Here is a 21,470-nt window from a genome sequence, read left to right as displayed (position 1 = left end):
AGGGTGTGAGTCATCCTTGGCCAAGACTCCCAAACCGTTAAACAGCACAAACTCTTCCTGGACCCTTGGGTACGGCCAGGAATAATAAACTACAACAAGCTAGCTCTTCTACTCACACCCAGAAACGGAGACAGGGCTCCCTCAGCTCCCCAGGGGCAGGCTGAGAAATAAATAAAGAAAGGTCCTTCTCAAGCCAGACCCCGATTGTCTCATCTTGGGGGAAATGTGTGGAGATGGGGGAGATGCCCTCACCAACCCCCTGAAAGGGTTGGGCCAGGTTCCTCCCAGTGGCCTTCAAAAAATAAATAAACCATCCCCACCACTGGAGTAGGGACGTGTAAGGGCGGCCACCAGGGGACTGACAAAGAGAGAAGTTGTGTTTTTCGGTGGAAGGGTTATTGAGAGAACCTTTTCCCTAAGAATCCCCACTCCACCACGACCACAGAACGAGTCTGTCGGATGAACTATGTATCTCCTTGATACGGCTGGCTGGAGAGAAGTTCAAGGCATGGATGGAGTAACCCAGGAAAGGGGTGGTGGTGGTGGTGGTAGTCATGGCTTCTGGGGCCCTGGGGAGAGCACCACGGGGGTGGAGAGGCATCCACGCTGATGGAAGGGATGTGCACCTGGGCGCTGCCACTGGATGGAAACTGGGGACAGAAATAGGGAGAGGTCATGGATGGGGCCAGTCAGGGTCTTGTACCCAGTCCAGGATGTGGGGAGGGGATCCTACCTGAAAGGAGAGCTTGGCCGGGCTACGGGGTGCAATGGGACTCAGGGTGCTCCAGAAGTGGATGCTGGAGGGCAGCGAGCTGGGTGTCAGCAGCACCGGGGTCTGCAGGAAAAAGGTGATTAAAGCTCCCGTGAACAGAGGGAAGGTGAGGGAAAAGAGAAGGAACTTGGATCCAGCTCCAGCAGCCTTCCCATTCAGACTTCTGAGGTCACTGCCCCGAAGTGCACAGACGTAGACCGTGACTAGTAAGACATGCCGGTGGCATCTCTCCAACTTTACACAGACACCATGTCCCCAGTCCTGAGAGCCCACCCCTCAGCCTCAATGGGCAAGACCACCCACAAGACCCTATCCACACGCTGGTTTCACACCTCACAAGTCACCACGCCAACACAAGTCACCATGTCAACCTCAGGTTCTTACAGCAGACCCTGCAAATCTCCCAGAAAATCCCAGACCAAAAACCCCTGCCCATGCTCCTCATGCCATGCCCCAACTCAGTTTCCAAGAAAACTCAGGGGGCGGGGAAGGCCTCAGACCCCACCTAGAAAACTCCCGGCCCTGTCCTTCATTTGGACCATGGTCCTGGGGCTTGGAGACTCGCCAGCCCTTCACTAAAGCACCCCTGGCCCTTCAACCTGGCCTCGGCACAGCCAATGCCACTCCCAGGCACCACCCTCCCACTCAGACAACCGCATTGGCCCTCGTGGCGTAACTCCTCCCACTCGCGCCGTGCCAATCCCACTAGTCCCGGCTGCCAGCCCCGCCCCTCTGCCTGCACTCACCAATGTATGCGTAGGTAGCAAGGATGGCGTCAGCGCTGGCCCAGGAGCCTGCAGACCAGAGCCGGCTCCCGATCCTGGAGTCCGCTCGGGTCCCGGCCCACCCAGCAGGCTCGGGCTGAGTGGAAGCTCCAGATCCCGGGGCTTCCGGCCCTTCTGAGGTTGAGCGATCTCCGTGCTGGAAGGTGCGGAAGCAGGGAGGCCGCCCACCTGCGCAGCTGTCTCCATGATGACCGCGGGCAGCCGGGCTGGTACGCCCTCTGCAGGAGGGACTTCAGCGCCGGCCTTAGGGGCTTCCGGCCCAAACCCCATCTCGGCACTGGATGCGGCTTCCAACTCCTCTTTGGGCCGGTCCACTTTCACTTCTGGGGGCAGTGGCCTGCCCAACCCCGGCTCCGCACTCAGCTCTTCTGATTTAAGGTTTGGGGCCTCGGGTGGGGTCAGGATGACCTTGGAAAGGATTGGGTGCATAAAGATTGCCACGGGAGCCAAGCCAATGATTTCCCTTAGAAAGGTGATCTTAGTGCTGGGGACATGACTGCACACTGGGACTGGTGCTCCAACAGAACAAGGGAGCTCCAACTCGCCAATGAAGGGGGACCTCTTCTGGGGCAGCTTCTCCTAGCTGGGGGTAGGGCTGCCCCTAGGGCTGGGACTCCTTGGGATACCTCCCTCGTTTACTAAAGCAGTGGTTCTCAAAAATCTGCCTTAGAGATCAGCAGCATCTGCCTCGTCAGGAGACTAGTTAAAAATGCCAATTCTCTGGCCCATCCCCAGACCCACACAATCAGAAACTTTGGGTTTTTTTTTAAACAAGCCCTCCAAGTAATTCTGATGAGTGCTAAAGTGTGAGGACCAGTGCATTAAACAAATACGTTCAGGGCACCTAGTACATGATGAGGGTACAAGGAATCATAGCACGTATCTCCTGCCTTCTCAGTGCAAGCCCAGCTCTCCTCCCCATCCCCTTCTCCAAGGGGACTTCAGTGTCCTTCCTTCTGCCACACTCCCTTTAATAGGACATTTATGTCCCTTCTACCGCCCCATTCCTCATTTGGGAATTGCATACCCCTCCTCTTAATGATCTTCCATATTCCAGTCCTTACCTGAAGAGGCAGGCAGGCCTCCTCAGCCTCCAAGCAGGTCTCCAAGGGGCTGGGACTGGTGCTTCTGCTCCCCGAGGAGGGTACTCCTGTTCCTGCTGGGATGGTGTTGGGGAGCACTGAGACAGGCCGAGGGTGAGTGGGTGGCTGTGACTGTGGCTGCAGGGACTGGATGGTGAAGGTGGAATAGAGGCCTGAGCGCATGTACTCATTCCTGCTGCTGCGTGCCAAGCCACCTGGGCCTGCCATTCCCGCACCCTTGGGTGTGCCTGGCTTCCCAGAGGCAGTGTCCCCGGGGATAGCATGTATAGCAGTGGGGGCCACATTTGCCACAGTAGAGGTGATAGCCATCTCGGGTTGGGGCAGGCAGTCCTCAGTAGAGCACCCTGCGACCTCAGGGTAGGACACAAACTTGTAGACAAACTTCTGGCCGCTCACTTTGCGAATGATGTTCTGGGAAGGACAGAGACAGGACAGAAGGGCTTAGAAGAAAGGGCCAGGGTGGAGGGAGGGTATAGATAGAGGTGGGTGGAGGGGTGTGTCTCCTGTGTCTTTCTTCCCACCTACCCCTTTCCTGTCTTCTTACATAGCCACTCCTCTCCACCTCCTCACATATTCCCCCTCCCAGCCCATTTCACATCTTACCCATCTCTTTCTCAATTTGGGGGCTCCTCCCTTTTCCTCCTGCAGCTTCTACTTCTTTTTCCCCATCCAGATGCCTCGCTATTGTTTTCCAGTTTCTCCTCCACAATTCTTCCTTTAGTCTACTGCCCTTCCTCTCCTTCCCATCCATTACCCTCCAAGTCTCCCTCCCTCCCCCCTTGGCCCCACTCTACAATGGCACCCCTCTAGGAGAGTTGGTATAGGGGTAGGCTTTCCTCCTTGTTCCAGGAACTAGGGGTATCTGTGGGTTAATGGGGCAGGCCCTGGGGATGGCTGCCAGGACATGGTAAGACAGGAAAATAAAATCATTAATATAAATGTTGAAAGAAACTAAATTAATGTAGAAGAATGTGGTTACAAATTATTAATACAGAGGATCATTTAAAGCTATTGACAATGGTGTGGAACAGGACAAGGTCACGAAGGAGGACAGGATGAGGAATCTCATTCTTGACACTGTTATGGATGTTTAAGCTATGGTGGCTAGCAAACAAAGTAACTGAGAATAACTACACAAAAACATTAAATCACTGGTATAAATATCGGGGGGATAATCTTCAAGTTGGCTTTGGTGGGTCACAGATCATGTCTGGGGTATTTTGAGGGTAGGTCTGGAGGGTGTCAGGAATGTTGTGTGGTCTCAGAACACCAAGTGATACCACTGTTTTGGCTATTTGAGCTATAGGTATCAAATATGAAAATGGAATAGATGCTACAAATGATTGGGGGTGCACAGCATAGACCTAAGGCTGTTCTGGGGGACGAGAGGCATCAGAGGATACGAGGACACCCTGGGGACATCTGTAATGATGATTAGGTGTGTCAGGACTGAAAAGGAATTAATGAATATTGTTTTGGAAGTTTTAGGTAAATAAGTTTAAAAAAGAAGAACTGCTATAAATATCGGGGGTAGAGCGAGAATATCCAGTGTTGGAGTCTGAGAGGGTAAGATGAGGATCATTGTAAGTTTTAGCTGTAGAAGAAGATGGCAAAATAATTGATTTAAAGAATGGAGTGGACCAGTGTTGCCTGGAGAATCCAAGAGGAAAGGGTGAGGAGCTTGCATGATACATGTCATTTGGGAGGATTTAGCTAAAGTAATGAGAGAAGAAAAGAACTGATAAAAATGTTGAGGGTCCCAAAGGAGGAGGTAAGGAAAGGTTAGTAAAATGTCGTCATAGAGGTCTGGATATTAGGAATAAGAGTCTTTTGGAATCTTCATTCTTAAAACTGTTATGGGTGTTTAAGCTCAGGCAACTAGCTGTAATAAGAGCAGATTATTAAATAACTGGGGGCACCCAGAATGGGCCCAGGGGTTGTAGAGGAGGAAGAATCATTATTAATAGTGTTTTTAAAAGTTTTAGTTATAGGAATAAAGAAAATGAAATTTTATGTTGGGGAGGGGCAATGGGACAGTATGACTTTTGGAATCTCAGAAAGGGGGGTGAGGGTGGGTCCGTATTTAATATTGCTATGAAGGTTTTGGCCAGCACAGTAGGACCAAGAAATGAAATGACTGAGCTAGATGGGAAATGGTGTGTGTGGGGTGGGGGCAACAATGGACTCAGAGTCCCACAGGGTGGGGGAAGGATACGAAGTGGCCAATCTGAGTATGGTTTTCAAAGTTAAAGCCATTCAGACAATAAAATGAAATAACTGCCATCGATGTCCAGGTGCCCAGCCCTGACAACTTACCTTGTCGTAGTAGTAGCGCAAAGCCCGGCTAAGCTTGTCGTAATTCATGTTGGTCTTGTTTTTGCGCAGCCCCCACAGCCGGGCGACCTCCTCGGCATCCACCAGCTTGAACTCACCACCATCCCGTGAAGTCCAAGAGATGATGTGGCCATTGCCTTGCTCTCTCAGCAGCTGCAGCAGAAACTGCCACAGCGTCACAGAGGGGTCCATCGCTGGGGAAGCACTCACGCCATCCCAGGGGTACCTGGAGGGCAGAGGCTCAGAGCTGAGAGGCTGTGGACACATGAAGGGGCAGAGGTCAGCAGGAAGAGGATTTCTTTCTTGCCACCTTGCTCCCACCTCTGTTCCGGAACCCCACCTTCATTCCCTAAACACCCTCAGGCTAAATTCTAAGCTCCTCTGCTGGCCTTTGGATGACCTGTCATGGAATGAAACTTTTGGGACCCGAGGGTAGTTGTGAATTTTTTTGCATGTGGAACAAACATGACTCTTTTGGGAGACTGAGGGCAGACTGTAGTACACACAATAATCTCCCCTCCCTCCCCACAAAGGTGTCCACATCCTAACCTGTGGAACCTGGGAGTATATTATATAACATGGCAAAAGGAACTTTGCAGATGAATTTAAGATTACGGACCTCAAGATAAGGAGAGTATTCTGATCCAATCACACGAACAGGCACAGGAACCCTTAATAAATCAGGAGACAGGAAGGTAGCTCAGCAAGATACGTTGACGGGAGAGGCAACAGAGGGTAAAAGCATGGGAGGGACTTGCCCTGCCAATGCTGCTTTGAAAGTGGAAGGGGGCTCTGAGCCTAGGAATGTGGTGACCTCATAAAGCTGGGAATGGCCCTCAGCAGCCAGCCAGTGAGAAACTTTACTACTACCTCAAGGAAGTAAATTCTGCCAACAATCAGGAAACCCATCTTCCCCTGGAGCCTCTAGGAAGGAATGCAGCCCTGTGGACACCAGATTTCAGCCTGGTGAGACCTAGGTTAGACTTGTGGCCTATAGAACTCTGAGATAATAAATCTGTGTTTTCAAGCAGCTAAGTTTGGAATAATTTGTTACAGCAGGTATAGAAAACTACCATAATGGTCCACATCAAACATCAAGTTTTCCAGGAGGTTCCATCTGCTGGCCCCTTGCAAAGGCTGTTCACTCCATGTGGGGTTTCCTTGCTCATAGTTTGAGTCCCAGCCCAAGGGGCCTTGCCTTTGGGATGCCTTTCTGCAACTAGATGCCTCCTCTTGTCTGTCCTCTACCCCACACTCTTCGCACCTATTTCTGTCTCTATATGTCCTCCTTCTTGGTAACAGTAATAACATTTACTGAGCGCTTAGTCCCTGCCAGGTGCTATTCCAATTAGATGCATATGGTACAGTGGCCCAGGCTCTGGAGCCCACCTGCCAGGGTTGGAATCCTTGGAACCCGGGTTCTGCTACTTTATATGCTGGGCACATTCTTTAACCTCTCTGTGCCTCCTTTTTTCCATCTGTAAATAAGATTAAGAATACCATCTCGTTCAGAAGGTTGTTACATGGATTAAATACACCAGGGGCACTAGTTTCTGATTTGCTTGTAATTCCTTATCTGCTATTCCCAAACCCTAAAAGCTCTAAAGGCAGGAGGTTTCTCTGTAACCCTTTGGACAGCAAAACCTGATCTGGAATGAAACAAGGCCCTTTCTGATTTTTACTGATCCTCACTTAGCATGACTGTTAATACATTTTGCTGCAGAAATCTGAATGTGGCTGATTATGAAGCCCACTAAGGGTGTTATGTAACACCTTCTGTGCACCTTGTTATCATTCTAAACTCTGAAAAATTCGAGATTCTGAAACACATCTGGCTCCAAGGGTTTTGGATGAGGGCATGAAGACTTGTACTGTTCTTCTTTACAGGCATTGATTCACTCATTCCTCAGCCCAACTCTGAAGAGCAAGGTATTCTTAATATTGCTGATTTGCAAAGGAGGAAGTGGAGGCTCAGGTCTACGTGATGTCTACAGGCCACCCTGCTCTGAGGCAGAGCCAGGATTTGGACCCAGGCAATTGGGCTCCAGTTGTTTTAGCTTCTAATCTTACATGAAGCAAAACGGGGCCTTTACTGCTCCCTCAGCATGTCCCACAGAGGACAGGACCTTCCCTGTCCTCAGAACTGCTCTCTTTCCTGAGAGTGCATTGGAAATATACATGAATTTCCTGTTCCTTAACAAGCTTTCATCAATCAACTTCAGAGTGCTGGGATTGCTGGGTGGGGTTAAACATAAGACCTTCTAAATCAGAAGGTTTCAAAGAACCTCCCTCTGTCATTTGCAGCTTGATTCTTTCATCTGTAATGAAATATACAGTGTGTTCCTCTTCTGTCTGGGCTGTTCTGAAGTTCACTCAGCAGACCCAATTTTAGGCAATTATACAAGGCACAAAGCCATGAAGCATCCAGATCAGAGTGTCTGGTCATCGGAGACTTCATTGAGCTTATTGTGATGGTCTGCTTGTACCACAGGCGCAACGAGCTCAGTGTGACTCCTGGTGGAGAGGACAGGCAATTTTACCAGTTCCTCTTTCGGCTGCAAGAGAACCTACCAGTGAAGGTACAATCTTAACGATCTGCTTCAGGTCTCAACAGCACACAGTTCTTGTATTTTGCTTATTATCGTACGTCCCATGTAACCCCCAATAAGAATTCTAGTAATCATCCTTCCTCAGACCTGTGTTTATATGTCTCACCTCATTCACTTAGGAAGCATTTATCGAGCGTCACCTGTGGGCCAGTACTGGACATATAGTAATGCGCAAAACAGACCCAAAAAAGCCCTGCCCTGGTGGAAAACACATCTTAGTGGGGGAGACAGACCAGAAACAAGGTAAGCAAGTAGAGAATATATCAAATGGTGATAAGAGCTACGGACAAAAATGAAGCAGAGTAGTAGGAATTGTGATTTGTGAGGGGTAGTCGAGGAGGTAGTCACCGATGAGGTGACATGTGAGCAAAGACCTAAAAGAGGTGAGGGAGTCGGGCAGTGACCACCAGGCAGAAGAAACAGACAGCAGGACAGGCCCTGAGACTGGACACTGCCAGGAAAGTCAGAGGAAGAGAAAGGAGTGCAGTGAGGTTGGAGAGGAGGGAGCAGGACATGGAGCGGAGTGGCAAAGGGGGCCAGACCAAGTGAGACATTATGGGCCCTGTAAGGACTTCCATTTTGACTCTGGGTGAGACCGGACCCACGAGAGGGTTGTAAACAGAGAAGGTGATTTTAACAGGATCATTCTGGCTATTGTGAGAACTGACTGGAGGAGCTGAAGAGGCTACTGGAATAGTCCGAGTGAGAGATGGTGGTGGTAGCAGCAGAACTGGTAGAAATGGCTGAGTTCTGGATAAGATCTGAAGACAGAGCAAAAAGGATTTGCTGATAGATAGCATTGTGGGTGAGAGAGGCATCAGGGGTGATTCTAGGTTTGTGGCCTGGTCACCTGGAATGTGGGAACTTGGATCAAATCAGATGGGAGGGCAGGTTTGTAGAGGAGATCAGCAGGTCACGTTTGGAGATGGTTGGTCTTAGAGGCTTGTTAGATACCTATGCATATGTGATGAGTAATAATATTAACTTGAAAAACACAAACCCGTCATACAACCCTGACTGTGCTACACCATTTTCACCAATTAACTCATTTAATCCTCAAACTAACACTACGGGTTGTAGGAATTATTATTACCTCTCATTTTCCAGATGAGGAATGGAGGCAGAGAGGTTAACTCACTTACCAAAGGTCACACAGATGGAAGTCGGCAGAGCTGGGGTTCAAACCCAGGTAGTATGACTCTGGTTAGCGATCCTAGCCACTTACAACACCAGCTCTTGATGAAGAAAAACAGAAGGGTAAGATCCTAGAGGGTGTCAGGGATGCTTTTCACACAGGGTAAGCAGGGAGGACTTCCCTAAGGAAGAGACATTTGAGCAGAGACCTGAGAAAGCCGCAGCAGCAACAAGGCATGCTGACATCTGTGGGAAGGGTGTTTCTGAGAGAGGGAACAGCATGTACAAAGACAAGCCTGGCATGCATACTACATCACAGGCAGCCCGAGTTCATCCAGTTCCCACCTCTGAGCATAGTAGGTGCCATTCTCCCTGCCAGGAGTGCCCTTCCCCCTTCTCACACCTGGTTGACCCCTTTATTACACAATCACCAAATTCCAGCATTTCTCGGGCAAAATTAATTCTTCCTTGGTGCGGTCCTATGTGCCCAATAACCCGTCTGTCCTTGCAAATCTGGTCTCTCTGGGTCTTCAGTCTCATACTCCTCTGCCCTGTTCTAGCTGTGTGACCTTGAGCAAGTTACTCAACCTCTCTGGGTCCGTTTCTATACCTGTAAAATGGAGATATTTACCCTCAAAATAAAATATCCTTAAAATATACCTACTCTCAGAAGCTTCTGTGAGGGCTAAATGTCAACATATGTAACTTAGATTAGTAGCTCAGGCACACATTAGACATTTAACAAATGCTAACATTAGCCAGTGTGTCATCCTTCTCCGTCCCTAAATCCCTCCCGTCCAACCTTCTGGATTCCCATAGTCTATACCATTTGGCTCCTCTCTCCTCTCTACTCCAGCCACACTGGCCTCTGTCACATTCCTTGGACATGTTAGGCATTATCTCATCTCAGGGCCTCTGTATCAACTGTTCCTTCTGCCTGCCTCCCACCCTGACCTCCTTCAGGCCTAAATTTGACACCTTCTAAGTAAGGCCTGTCCTGTGCCCAAGATTTCAACCACCCCCATGGTCTCTTCCTACTTACCCTGCTTTCATTTTCCTTCTTAGCATTTCTTTAAAACACTGATTTTACCTGTATTTCTATAGTCAATTGCCCTCACTTCTAGCAAGCATTTGTTCCATCATGGCAGGAATTTCTGCCTGTTTTGTGCCCTCCCATATGCCCTGCACCTAGAAGTGTGCCTGGTATTCAGCAGGTGCTCAGTAATTGCCTGCTGAATGAACAGTTACAACTAACTAGCCTTTTAACCAGCTCCCATACGCCCTCTTCATCTCCACCTGCCCAAGCCCCCCTTCGTCTAAAATGATAATGAGCCCACATTCATATTCATACAATCGATCTTACTGAGCAGCTACTATGAAAAAACTGTAAGCCCACATGGGACTCCAATTCTGATGGGGAGGCAGACAATAAATACAGAAACTGGTAATTATACCATGGGTCTGATAATGATAAAGGGCATAAGGGCAAATGAAACAGAGAGGGGCCCGAGCCCAGCAAGGTTGATATCTGGAAAGACCCCTGTAAAGATAGGGGGTAGAGTGTTGGCATAGAGAAAAGAGGCAGCACAGACACCTTGAGCAGGCTGAAACTCCTCTGGTGAATTTCAAGAGGGAGAATAGTGTGGCTGGAACAGAGTTGAGGTGGGGGGTGTAGCAGGTTGCTGTTTTATTACTAAGTCACAGGTATTCTTTATTTATGCTGCAGAGATTCTAGTTCTGACCCCCCCCCCAATTTTACAAATGAGGAAACGGGCAAAAAGTGGTTAAATCATTAATCGAAGGCCACAGAGCTGCAAGGACTGAGGATGGATGGCTGCGAGACAAGGTGTGGACTGGAGACAGCTCCGCAGGCAGAGGGCACAGGCCAAAAATGGCTTGGTGAAGGGAACTAATTTGTTTTTTTAAGAAGTAGGGTCTTGTGTGGAATGGGATGAGGTGAGAGGGGGGATAGTATCAAAAATAATTCTGTGTTCTGAGGGGTAACAGAAACTAAGCACCCACTGGGCCTCCTCTGAGTGTTTAACTTCCCTATGTCAGTTTCCTCATAGGGCTATGCTGAGAAATTAAATGAACTCTTTATTAGAAAGCACTTTACCTGGTACCTAGTAGGTGCTCAATAAATGTTAGCTCCTAATGGTATTATCACCATTACTAATTAATTCATTTACTGCAGTGAGGCAGAATGTTTTAATTGTTAACAGTGTGTATGGAGGTGTATGTTCTAGAGTAAAAAACGAGCACGCAGGCTGGTCCGCTATTAAGAAAGGTGGTAGAGGCAGGGAAGGCCACAGACTAATCCACCACAAGGAAAAGAGGGGAAATAAATAAAAGCACACAGGCTGACCCTCCTGGAGAAGGGATTACAAAGCACCGACCAGACTTGAGAGCTTGAGGGGGTGGAGGGTGAACCCAAGTCCACAGGCAGTAAGAAGGCCAATGAGCAGATCTGCTGCAAAAGCAAGGTGGTGGTGAGGGAAGGGGCAAGAAAACCCCATTGACTCTTACACAACAGTGGAGGCTGATTAAAAGGAGAGAGGGACAAGGCCATGGACTGGGCTACTGAAAATGGGGGGAAATAAAGCACTAAACTGACCCACTATTAAAAGGAAAGAAGCCCACGAAGTGGAGTGAATCTACCAAAAGGGAGGAGAGAGGGCAATGGACTTATAAGTAGGGGGATATGACTACAAGCATGCCGACAGATCCACTGTAAAATGGGGGTGTGTGTGTGTGCTAAAGCCAAGGACTGATGCGATGGGGGGTTTGGAGGAGGCAGAAATACAAATTCACAGATCAACTCACAATTATGGGGGGGGGTGAGCTCAACGCCGTGGATTGATTCACTAGAAGGAACAGGAGGGATGAAACAAACAAGATCACAGACAGGGTCCTGAAAGTTGAGGATGGAAGAGACACACTCAGACGCACCTACTGTCAAGGAGTTGGACAATGCCAGAGATTAGTCTCCAATAAGTGGGGGTGGGGGCAAGACCACGGACGAGTCTACTGTAAGGTCGGGGGAAATGTAATCACGCAGACCGATCCATTATAAAAAAAGGAGGGGGGATTAGGCCATGGTCAGTTCCACTACAAGGGGAGAAGGGAGGGGACAATGCCACTGGCAGGTCCACCACCCGTGGTGTGGCAGTGGGGAGTCGAACACCAGCAGGCCACCGGCCAAGCCACATCCCCCCGTGCGGGGGCGGGAAGGATACGTGGGGTCATGGACCCGGCCCTTTACCCTCCAAGCCCGGGCTCACCTGTGCGTAGCGCAGCGGCGGTGTTAGCAGCTCCGGGGGCGGGGGCTCCATGCGCGGCCCCACCGCCCCCCAGGCCTCGGCTCCGAGGCGGCGGTGGCGGCGGTGGCGGCAGCAGCAGCGGCAGCGGCGGTAGCACCTTAGAAGCCGCCCCTGCGTTTCCCCACCGCTCACGTGGGCCTATGAAGGAGGAGCCAAGCGTTCCAAGGCTTGAGGATTGGCCAAAGCGTCACGGATCCAGGGCGCGGGTTCCCGGGTTTGGGAGGCGGGCCCTGCCCCACAGAGCTTTGCAGCGATTGGCCCAAGGGGAACAGACGGAACGCAAATGGCCGCCTGGGTTCCGAGGGGCCTGTTCGCCGCCGGCACTCAATCCTGATTGGCTCAAGGAAGACACCGAGCCCAGGGGCGATTGACAAGAGTCATGGGGCGCCTGCCTCGCCCTGATTGGCCTGTAAGGGCCTGATGGGAGGCAGCCAGCTTCCGCGGAAGGGGACGGGTGGGCCTGCTCTCTGCTGGTTGGCGGACGAGGGACTCCTAGACAGCTGCCAAAACACCAACGGGGCGGTTCTGCACTCCACGCCGCTCGGCGGAAGCAGGACTTGTATAGGAGTGGGCGTAGCAGCCGGCAAGTTGGGGGTCGGACCAGGGCTCTGCGTAGGCGGGCAGGCCAACTCTACAGTGATTGGTTAGAAAAGACAAATTTAGAACCGAGCAGAGGTAGGAGGGCAGGACAGCTGCCAGACGTGCTAAGGAGCGCTGAGTGGCGGAAACCAAGTGCCTATGAGGATGGCAGGGTCGAGCTGCAGTTAGTTATAGAGGGGCGGAACCTGGCTCTACACTGATTGGCTAAAGTTGGACTCAACCTGGAATAGGGCCGGGCCGGGGAGGCGGGATCCGGCTCTGCGCCCATTGGTGGAAGCTGGGACTCTTTAGAAGCCGGCCTTGGCCGTGGTTGGGCAGAGGCGGGCGTGGGTTTAGGGTACCTGAGGAACGACTAGGGGTGTGAGAGAGGGGTAAATCTCAGGACCTGGAGTGAAAGGCTAACTGCCTAGGGCACGAATCTCTACCCTGCATCGGCTCATTGGCTACGGTCATTAACTCAGAGTGTGCACAGGAAAACAGACCGAGGGGTCAGGGGGCCCGGGTTGTCAAGGAGACAGAATATAGAGGGCACCATAGAAAGTGAAGTGGTAAATGCTGCCAGGCAACAGGCTGGAGGCGGGACTAGAGGGGAGCTTTAAAGGTTCCACACAGAGACTAGATCTCTGGGTTTCCTCATAACTTTGTGCTTTAGAAACAGGGTACCTTAGTAAGCAGCAAGGGTTAAAGGGGAAAAGAAGAGCCATGTGACTCAAAGAATTCAGTCTCTTTAATATGAAGTGGGGGAGTGGAGTGGGGGCAGAAGTCAATGGTGAGGCATCTCCGGGAAATTCTGCAGACCTTGTAATTCTCTAAGCCCCTGAAAAAAAGAAAATGAAAGACATTGAATGGAGGCTGGGTTCAGGCCTCGCCCCAGGCTTGCTCTGATGCCCCCACCCCGCTCAGAAACAGCCTGGCTCTAGCTTGGCTGCAGTTTAGAAAGAAATATGGTCTCTGGCTCTCTCCCTTGCTCAGGTCACTGCTCTAAACACACATGGAAGACAGAGTCTGGGATGGGGTGAGCTGTTCTCACCTCTAGCAACATGTGGATATGGGCCTTGATATTCATGGAGTCCTTGGTGAGGCTGTCGCTGAGCCTGGAGAAAAGAAACAAGAAAAGGGCCAAGTGGGCCCCACTTATGATCCTGAGGGCCATACTTCCTCATCACTTCAAGAACTACCTACCTCTTAGGTGACTTCCACATCGCAGGTGGCAGGACACCTGGCTACCTGACCAGCTCCTATGTAGAGAAGCCTGGCCACCATCTGGACTGCACTGATCCAAAGACTTTTATTGAATGCCTACTCTAGGCCAGGTAGTTTTAGGTACCTGGGAGACAGCCGCAAACACAACAAAAACCTTAGCTCCATGGAGCTCAAATTCTTGTTAAGAGGGACAAATAAATGATGGAATAAAATATGAGTATGTTAGATGATTATCAGTACAATGAAAAATTAAGCCATGAGGGAAGATAAGAAGTGTAGCAGTGGAGGCTGCAACTCTTACAGTGTTCGGGATGGCTTCATTGAGAAGCATTTGGGCAAAGATTTGAAATGAAGAAAATTGTGTGGACATATGGAGTCCGAATGTTCCGGACACAAGGTATAGCAAATGCAAAGGTGCTGAGGTGGAAGTGTATCTGGCACATTTAAGGCACATCAAAGAGGCCAGTGTGGCTGCAGAAGAAGTTAAGAGGGTGGAGGAGATGAGATCAGAGTCAAGCTGTGGGGGCAGGTGTGTGAAACCTACAAGGCCACGGTAAGGACTCACTTTTATGCTAGGTGAGATGAGAGCCAAAGGATGGCTGTGAGCAGAGAAGGGATGTGAACTGACAAAGGAGTAAAAAGATCCATCCTTCTGATGTGTGGAGAATTAGCTAGGGCTGAAGGGAGAGTAGAAGCAGGAAGTCCAGTGGAGAAGCTATGCAGTAGTCCAGGTGAGAGATGGAGACAGAGACTACAGTTGCAGCAGTTGGGGTGATGGGAAATGATTGGATTTGGGATATATTTTCAAGGTAGAGTCAACCAAAGGGTTAGATGTTGGGTGTGAAAGAGGACTCTGAAGATGTCAAGGTCTTAGCAACTAAGCAGCTGGAGTTGCTTGAAACCACTCTGGACCTGGACTGCTGAATTACATAAAACAATTTCTTGTGTCTAAGTCAGCTTTGATTGGTCACCCAAAAGAATCCTGATACAAAGGAAAAGGAAGGCCTTTCTGAAGAATGAGTAAGAATTAAACGATAGGAGGATCTTTCCCACATAAAGCCAAAGAGGCATAAAAGAGCTTTTTGAGGAGCAGTGAGGAGACCAGAGTAACAATTAAGTAAACGATGGAAGGAAAGTGATACAGAGTCCAAGAGGTAGGAGAGGGCTAGATAATGCAGGATCTGGATGTGCCAAGGAATGTGCATTTCATTGTGCTGGGTTATCTGTCAATATAAGAATCAGTTTTAGGGATGCATGAAACTAAACACTCTAAGGAAAGTAGAAAGTCATAACATAGAGTGTTAAATTGGAAACAATTAGTATGAATCCATTTATAAATCCCTATTTCCCAAATATATATTTTCAGTCCAGACTACCCTCCTGAACTTCAGCCTTGACAGCTGCTCCTGCCCTATCTTCTCCACTGCAGATAATGGCAACACCATCCTTCCAGTTGTTCAACCAAAAACCTGGACTCCTCTTTCTCTTCTTTTTTACCACTCCTCCCACCCATGCAATCAAACATTATTTAAAATCACAACTGCTCCATCCTAGGTGACGTTTCTTATTCTCCACAGCATTGTCAGCCTGTGACATTATTTCATTTATTTATTTTTTGTCTGTCTGCCCTGACTAGAATGTAAGCTTTGTAGGGGCAGAGATCTGGCCTGCTTTCTTCCTTGATGTATCCCCAGGAACCAAAACCATGTGTAGCACACAGTAGGCACCCACTGTGTGTTGAGTGAATAAGTGAATGATTACTGCACTCAAAGGAACCTGAAGTCCTCAAAAGATAGTTGAGTGTATGTTTGAGGACAGGAAATAGTGGAGTGTGGTATTGTTGCCAGGAAGTAAGAATGCTTTCAAGAGTATCTGGGGTGGTGCTCTAAGAACAGAGGCTTGAACTTAATCAGCTTCTAAAGGAGAATTTGAACATCAAAAAAGAGAACAAAGTTAGCTTATGGTACAAGCTGAATCTATAAAACGCTATGAGCACAACACTTAAAAGGAGAAAAATGTAGGGCCTCCCTGGTGGCGCAGCAGTTAAAGACAGTGCTATCAAGCTATCGCCAGCCACTGCAGCACAAGTTCGATCCCTGGCCAGCCAGGGAGCAACACACATGGCACAGCAGACCTCTCCTGTCTCGCCTGCTGCTTCCCTCAGCAGTGTAATTCAGTAGATCCACCTGTTCTGCTCCCCACTCTGTCCCTAGTGAATCCTCTCACCCCCAACACCTCTGGTCTGCACCCCAGTTCTTGAATGCATAAATAAATAAATCTTTAAAAAAAGGGAGAAAAATGTAAAGTTCACCAATGCTGGTTGTAACGTAAAAGGGATGTTTAAATATTACTACTGATTGACTATGTAAAGTAGTATTAATAGTCATTACATGTCTACTTATCTGTGCAATCAGGAAAGAATATACACACAGACCGGATCCACTCCCCAAACAAAGAGATACTAAAAAGGGGAAGGATTGACAGGTAGTTTTGGTTCCATAAAATAACTTGCAAGAATGTTAATTCAAAGTAACAAAGTATTTTTATTTTTATTATTATTATTTTATTTCAGAGGCATACCTCTGAAATTTTTTTTTAAAGATTTATTTATTTATTTATACAAGCACTAGGTTATAGTCAGAAGCGGGGAGGGTGAGAGAATTCACCAGAGCCAGAAACAGAACAGGCAGAGTGACAAAATACACTGCTAAGGGGAGCAGTGGGCGGCAGGAGAGGTCTGCACGCCATGTGGGACCCTCGCTGGAGGCCAGGGATCGAACTGGTGCTGCAGAGGCTGTGGGCAGCTTCGCAGCCCAGCGCTCAACCGCTGCACCACCATGGGAGGTCCTTTTTTATTATTTTTTAAAAGATCTATCTATTCATGCACACAAGAACCAGGGCACAGGCCAGATATGCGGGAGGGTGAGAGGACTCACCAGAGACAGAACGGGGAACTGAACAGACAGACTGACTGAAACACACTGCTGAGGGGAACAGTGGACGAGATAGGAGAAGTCTGCCGCATGTGGGAATCTCACTGGCCGGCTGGGAATCGAACCCGCGCTGCAGAGGCTGTGGACAGCCCCATAGTGCTGTGCTCAACCACCTGCACCACCAGGGAGGCCCCCAAGTATTTTTAAAGAGGAGAGTGAACTACATTGATTCAAATCCCCATCTTCTAGAAAGATCAAACTTCTACAGAGTCCTACTAATGATAAAGTGATGAGAGATTCAATCACATTTCTCATCATACTAATAATAAACCAGCTCAATATATCAAAAAGACAAAGGGGCTGGCACTGACAACTTAAACCACCCCATTTTTGGGAAAGACATCAAATCCCAAAAACTTAAAATCTATCTAAAATATTTAGGAATTTTGCAATGTAACAAGGAAAGCTTTGTTATTAAAAAAATCAACTTGGTTTAAACAGCCAAGAATTCAGAACTGCACTGGCCAATGAAAGCACATCCTGCAACCAAACTCTTTCCCAGTGATCTGATCATTAAGACCACGAAGGTCTGAGGTTCTTCTGGGCCTGCTAACTCTGACACCCTGGAAAACTTTGGAAAGAGAAGAATTACTGAAACTCTAGAGGAAGCAACTCTGGAAGAAATGAATATAGGGATAATAGAGACAAATGTGACCCAGAGGAATTTTAAATGAGTGATATTCATACTGGTGAGGTGCTGTTCATCTAAGTGTGTTGCTCAGCGCCCCTCCCTCCCTCCTCCGAACTATGCTCCACTCTCTTCGAAATTCCCCTAACTCAGCAGGCATGCTGGTGCCCTTGCCAGGAATGGTCTTTCTCAGCTAGCCTCATGGCTTGTTCACTGGACTCAAATATTCCTTCTTCTGGGAAGCCTTCCCTAGCTACATGTCAAACTTCTCATCCACACTCCCAATTTCGCCTCTTGCATAAAACCTTAAACTCAACCAGGGCCCATACTTTCTCCCCATATCACCTTCCTATCCACCATTTACAGAGATCTAATTGACCCCTCACATCAATTTGTTTCCTTTTACATTTATCCAACAAACATGGAGTACCTACTATATGCTATGCACTAGTCTAGTCACTTGGGGGTACAAACTATATCTTTTGCAAAGTTTATATGCTAGTGGGAGGAGGCAATGAACACTACAACAAAGTAAATTACATAGTAAACATTAGGAGGTCCTAAGTGTTAGGGGAAAAAAGAAAACAGTAGAGTAAGGGAGGGGAATCAGAAGTGCCAGGGGTTGCAATTTCAAAGTTAGGTTATAAAAGGGCTCATTGAAAAGTGACATTTTAGGGCCTCCCTGGTGGCGCAGGGTATTGAGTGCAGCACTGTGAGGCTGTCCGCGGCCTTTGCAATGCGAGTTCGATCCCCAGCCAGCCGGGAACAACCCACATGGCACAGCAGACCTCTCCTGTCTTGCCCGCTGCTCCCCTCAGCAGTATATTTTGGTACATCTGCCTGTTCTGCTCCCCACTCTCTCTGGTGAATCTTCTCACCCCCTGCAACTCGGGCCTGTATCCCACTTCTAAAAAAAAAAAATGACATTTTAGCAAGACTTAAATGGAGCAAGGAGGAAGGATGCCATACATGTACCTGGGGAAAGTGCTATAGGCAAAGAGAACAGCCAGTACAATAGCCCCAAGGTGGGACCATCCTAGGGGTGTTTAAAGAAGTCTGTTAAAGGTCAGTGTGGTGAGAGTACAGTGAAAAGCACCTTCACAGAAGGTGAAGTCAGAGGTAACTTGTTTTATTGTTACTGATTTATAGGCTGAGAATCCCCAGATCTGTTCAAAATTGTAGTAATGTATAATGGTATAATCCTTCTAGAATGTAAACCCTCAAGGAATCCTTCTTATCTTGTTCACTACTTTCTCCCCACCACCAACTACAGAGCCTGCCATATAACAGATGCCCAATTAACTATGAAGACCATTAATGAAGTGCTTATTATGTGCTACACTTAGGGGAGGGCTTTGCAGCCTCACTTTCCTCAGTCTGAGCTCCAAGGAAGAAGGGAGATGGGTCCCACAGGCAGCCATGGGAAAAGAGAGATGGGTTTTGCAAAGGGTGGTGTTTTTAGACACTATCCTCATGGAATGGACTTACTCTGTGAGGAGACAGCTCTTACGATCAATGAACTTCAGAGCTTCTGCCAGTGTCAACTCCAGGAAAAAGCCATATCCAAGGGCAACATAGATCCGGGAAGTATCTGGGCTGAGGACAAAGCAGAGGAAGAAGAGAAAGTCCTTATCATGTTTCTCACACCACACAATTTAAGATTTTTTACTTCCCTCTTCCCTCCTTCCCCAAATTGAGGCTCTAAGGGACGGCAGGGGTTTTGTCCTACTTTATTCATTGTACATCTCCAGCACCTAGGACAATGTCTGGTATGTACCAGATACTCAAAAAAAAATATTTGTGGAATGAAGGAAGGGGGAACCCTGTGGGCTCAGAGGGGTAGGTAGACACTCACACAACTGTGTCAACGAAGAAGTTACAGCCCAAATCCACCTGCATATATAACTCCGAGTGATTAGCGTCCTGTGGTGCCAGTGAAAAAGAGGTAGGGGTCAGTGGTCAACTTTTGGGTCATGTGACAGATTCTGGTCTCTTCCCATCCTTCTCCCTTGCCAAAAAGGTACCTAACCCTGGAGTCTTTACCTGGAGTCGCTCAATGACATTTCTCAGTTGAAGGTATTTGGCCAGCTGCTCATAAACCTTGTCCCGATGGTCCAGCACCTTTCTGATGTGACATGATGGGACAAGAATAAAACGGTGACCAACAGGAAGCCCTGTCCCTCTTGGGATACATGCTATCATGATCTTAGACCCTCATTCACCTAGGCTAAAGTGTGTTTTAGTGCAGAAGATCTGGACTCTGGTCGGACTGCTTGGGTTTGAAGCCAGGCTCTCCATTTTTATTAGCGGTGTGACTATAGAAAGTAATAACCTCTTTGGGACTCCATTTCCCCATCCATAAAATAGGGCCAAGTATAGTACTTTAGAGAATCATTAAGAAAACTAAATGAGTGTTCACCATAAAGCACAAAGAATGGTGCCTTCCAAATAGTAAGTTCTGTATTTGTGTTAGTCATTACTTATTAGCAGTAGTATTGCACTCCATTCCCAATACCTTCCTCCAATCAGAATATCCTGTTCTCACCGCTGAAAATCCTCCATTCCTTTTAGGGTACTCTAAGTCCCAGTTCTGAACAGAGTAATAATGACAGTAATAATAATTTTCATACTCATAGAGCCTCTAGTATCCATGTTAAATCCTTTACAAACACTGAACATACGGAAAACTCAAAACCGCCACTTGCGAAGGTCCCATTAACTTCCTCATTTCACGTATGAGGAAACTAAGGCACAGAAAAGCGAGGCAAGGGCCAACGTGCTCACAGATGGCGGAACGGTCATGCCTGGGCAGGAACCTGAGAACTCAGGCTTCGGAGATTTAGCTCTTAAGCATGAAGCAACATGAGGCCGCGCATGCGCAGACACACTCTACCGAAGCTCGCCCAGTCGCAGCCAAAGCGCACCCCGGATGTCGCCCCTCCTTCTTCCGTGAAGGGCGCCAGAGGGCTGGGCTCTGAGCGCCTCGCTCACCAATCAGAAGGCTAGACCCTGACTCCGAAAGTCCCGCCCACCACGTGGAACGTTCCAAGCGCCCCGGCCGGCGCTGTCACTCACTGCAGGTCCCGCTGCAACACGTCACTGATGAAGGCCTCATAGCGCAGCACTTTCTCCCCCGTGGTGTCCAAAGCCCGCCGCTTAGGGGGCGTCGCCATGATGGGCTCCTGAGGAATGGGGAGGGGGTAGATCACGTTGACCAGAGTTTGGCTTCATGCGCAATACCTCTGTACCCTCTCGACGTAGGGAGTGGGCTCGCCCAGCTCATGCTGGGGGTTCCTCCTTCTGCCCCTCCCAACTCTGGGGCCCCGCCACCCAGGGACACCCAAATACGGCCATTACCTTAGAGCCACCGGCTATAAGAACGGTTGGTATTAACCAGGGCTTCCGGGTGGCGCGGGTGTATGACGTATGATAAGGGCGCAGGCCAACCAAATAGCCAGGTGGGGAGGGGCGGTCCTGAGCCAAAGAAAACAGCAGAAGTGAGGAAGGGAGGGGCTGGGCGCTGTGGAATCTGCTGAGATGGCGGAGTTGTGGAGCGTGGGAACAGGGACTGCGCGTCTAGCCGTTCGTGGCTGATGGGGTGGGGTTTAATTGGATTTGGCCGATTAGGGAGAGGCGGAGCGCACAGGTGGAGGTAGAGGGAGTGGAAAATTTAGTATTTAAAAGCCAGAGCTTGGGAAGCAGAGGGGTCAGAGTTGCGCATGGTTCTGGTGTGTAAAAAGGCGAGTACACCCCTGTGATCTGTCCCCTGGATTTTGAAGTTCCACACGGGAGGATTGGGTTAGACTCCGGCAACATGAATGAATGTGAGCATTTAAAAAGTTTGAAATGGAGACAAATTTTCCAAACTTCGTCTTTGATAACGACAACCCCGCGACCCACAATCCATAATTGGGCTTCAGGCAGATATTGACAATGCTCCGTGTCCAGTCACTTCATTTAATAGGGGCGTCAAATGGAGGGTCGCTGAA

At 48.9% G+C, this 21,470-nt stretch overlaps 2 protein-coding genes across 3 annotated transcripts; both read right to left on the bottom strand.

The window, feature by feature from the left end:
• Positions 1 to 509: 509 nt before the first annotated feature.
• Positions 510 to 12,103, bottom strand: ELK1 (ETS transcription factor ELK1). Its single transcript, XM_037512460.2, is given in 7 exon segments — positions 510 to 599; positions 602 to 650; positions 734 to 835; positions 1,519 to 1,965; positions 2,622 to 3,071; positions 4,977 to 5,249; positions 12,019 to 12,103. Coding segments are annotated over 7 exon segments (1,419 nt in total). The 5' UTR covers positions 12,070 to 12,103; the 3' UTR covers positions 510 to 552.
• A 1,265-nt stretch (positions 12,104 to 13,368) lies between these two features.
• On the bottom strand, positions 13,369 to 20,906 carry UXT (ubiquitously expressed prefoldin like chaperone). Of its 2 annotated transcripts, XM_037512465.2 has the most exons (7): positions 20,839 to 20,906; positions 20,557 to 20,663; positions 19,525 to 19,606; positions 19,337 to 19,404; positions 18,970 to 19,077; positions 13,688 to 13,751; positions 13,369 to 13,474 (listed from the first exon to the last, which is right to left on the bottom strand). In XM_037512465.2, exons 2-7 carry the CDS (start codon positions 20,652 to 20,654, stop codon positions 13,421 to 13,423), a joined length of 474 nt encoding a protein of 157 aa, XP_037368362.1. In that variant the 5' UTR covers positions 20,655 to 20,663; positions 20,839 to 20,906; the 3' UTR covers positions 13,369 to 13,420. The 2 variants fall into 2 exon arrangements, with proteins under 2 accessions (XP_037368362.1, XP_037368361.1); XM_037512464.2 differs by lacking the exons at positions 20,557 to 20,663; positions 20,839 to 20,906 and adding an exon at positions 20,163 to 20,386.
• Between the last annotated feature and the right edge of the window lie 564 nt (positions 20,907 to 21,470).

The sequence above is a fragment of the Talpa occidentalis genome, unplaced genomic scaffold (assembly GCF_014898055.3).
Source record: "Talpa occidentalis isolate TD23 unplaced genomic scaffold, MPIMG_talOcc4v2.1 talOcc4.15, whole genome shotgun sequence".
NCBI classification, from domain to species: domain Eukaryota; kingdom Metazoa; phylum Chordata; class Mammalia; order Eulipotyphla; family Talpidae; genus Talpa; species Talpa occidentalis.
Note: the sequence above shows the minus strand (reverse complement) of the source record. Positions and strands in the feature narration are given on the sequence as shown.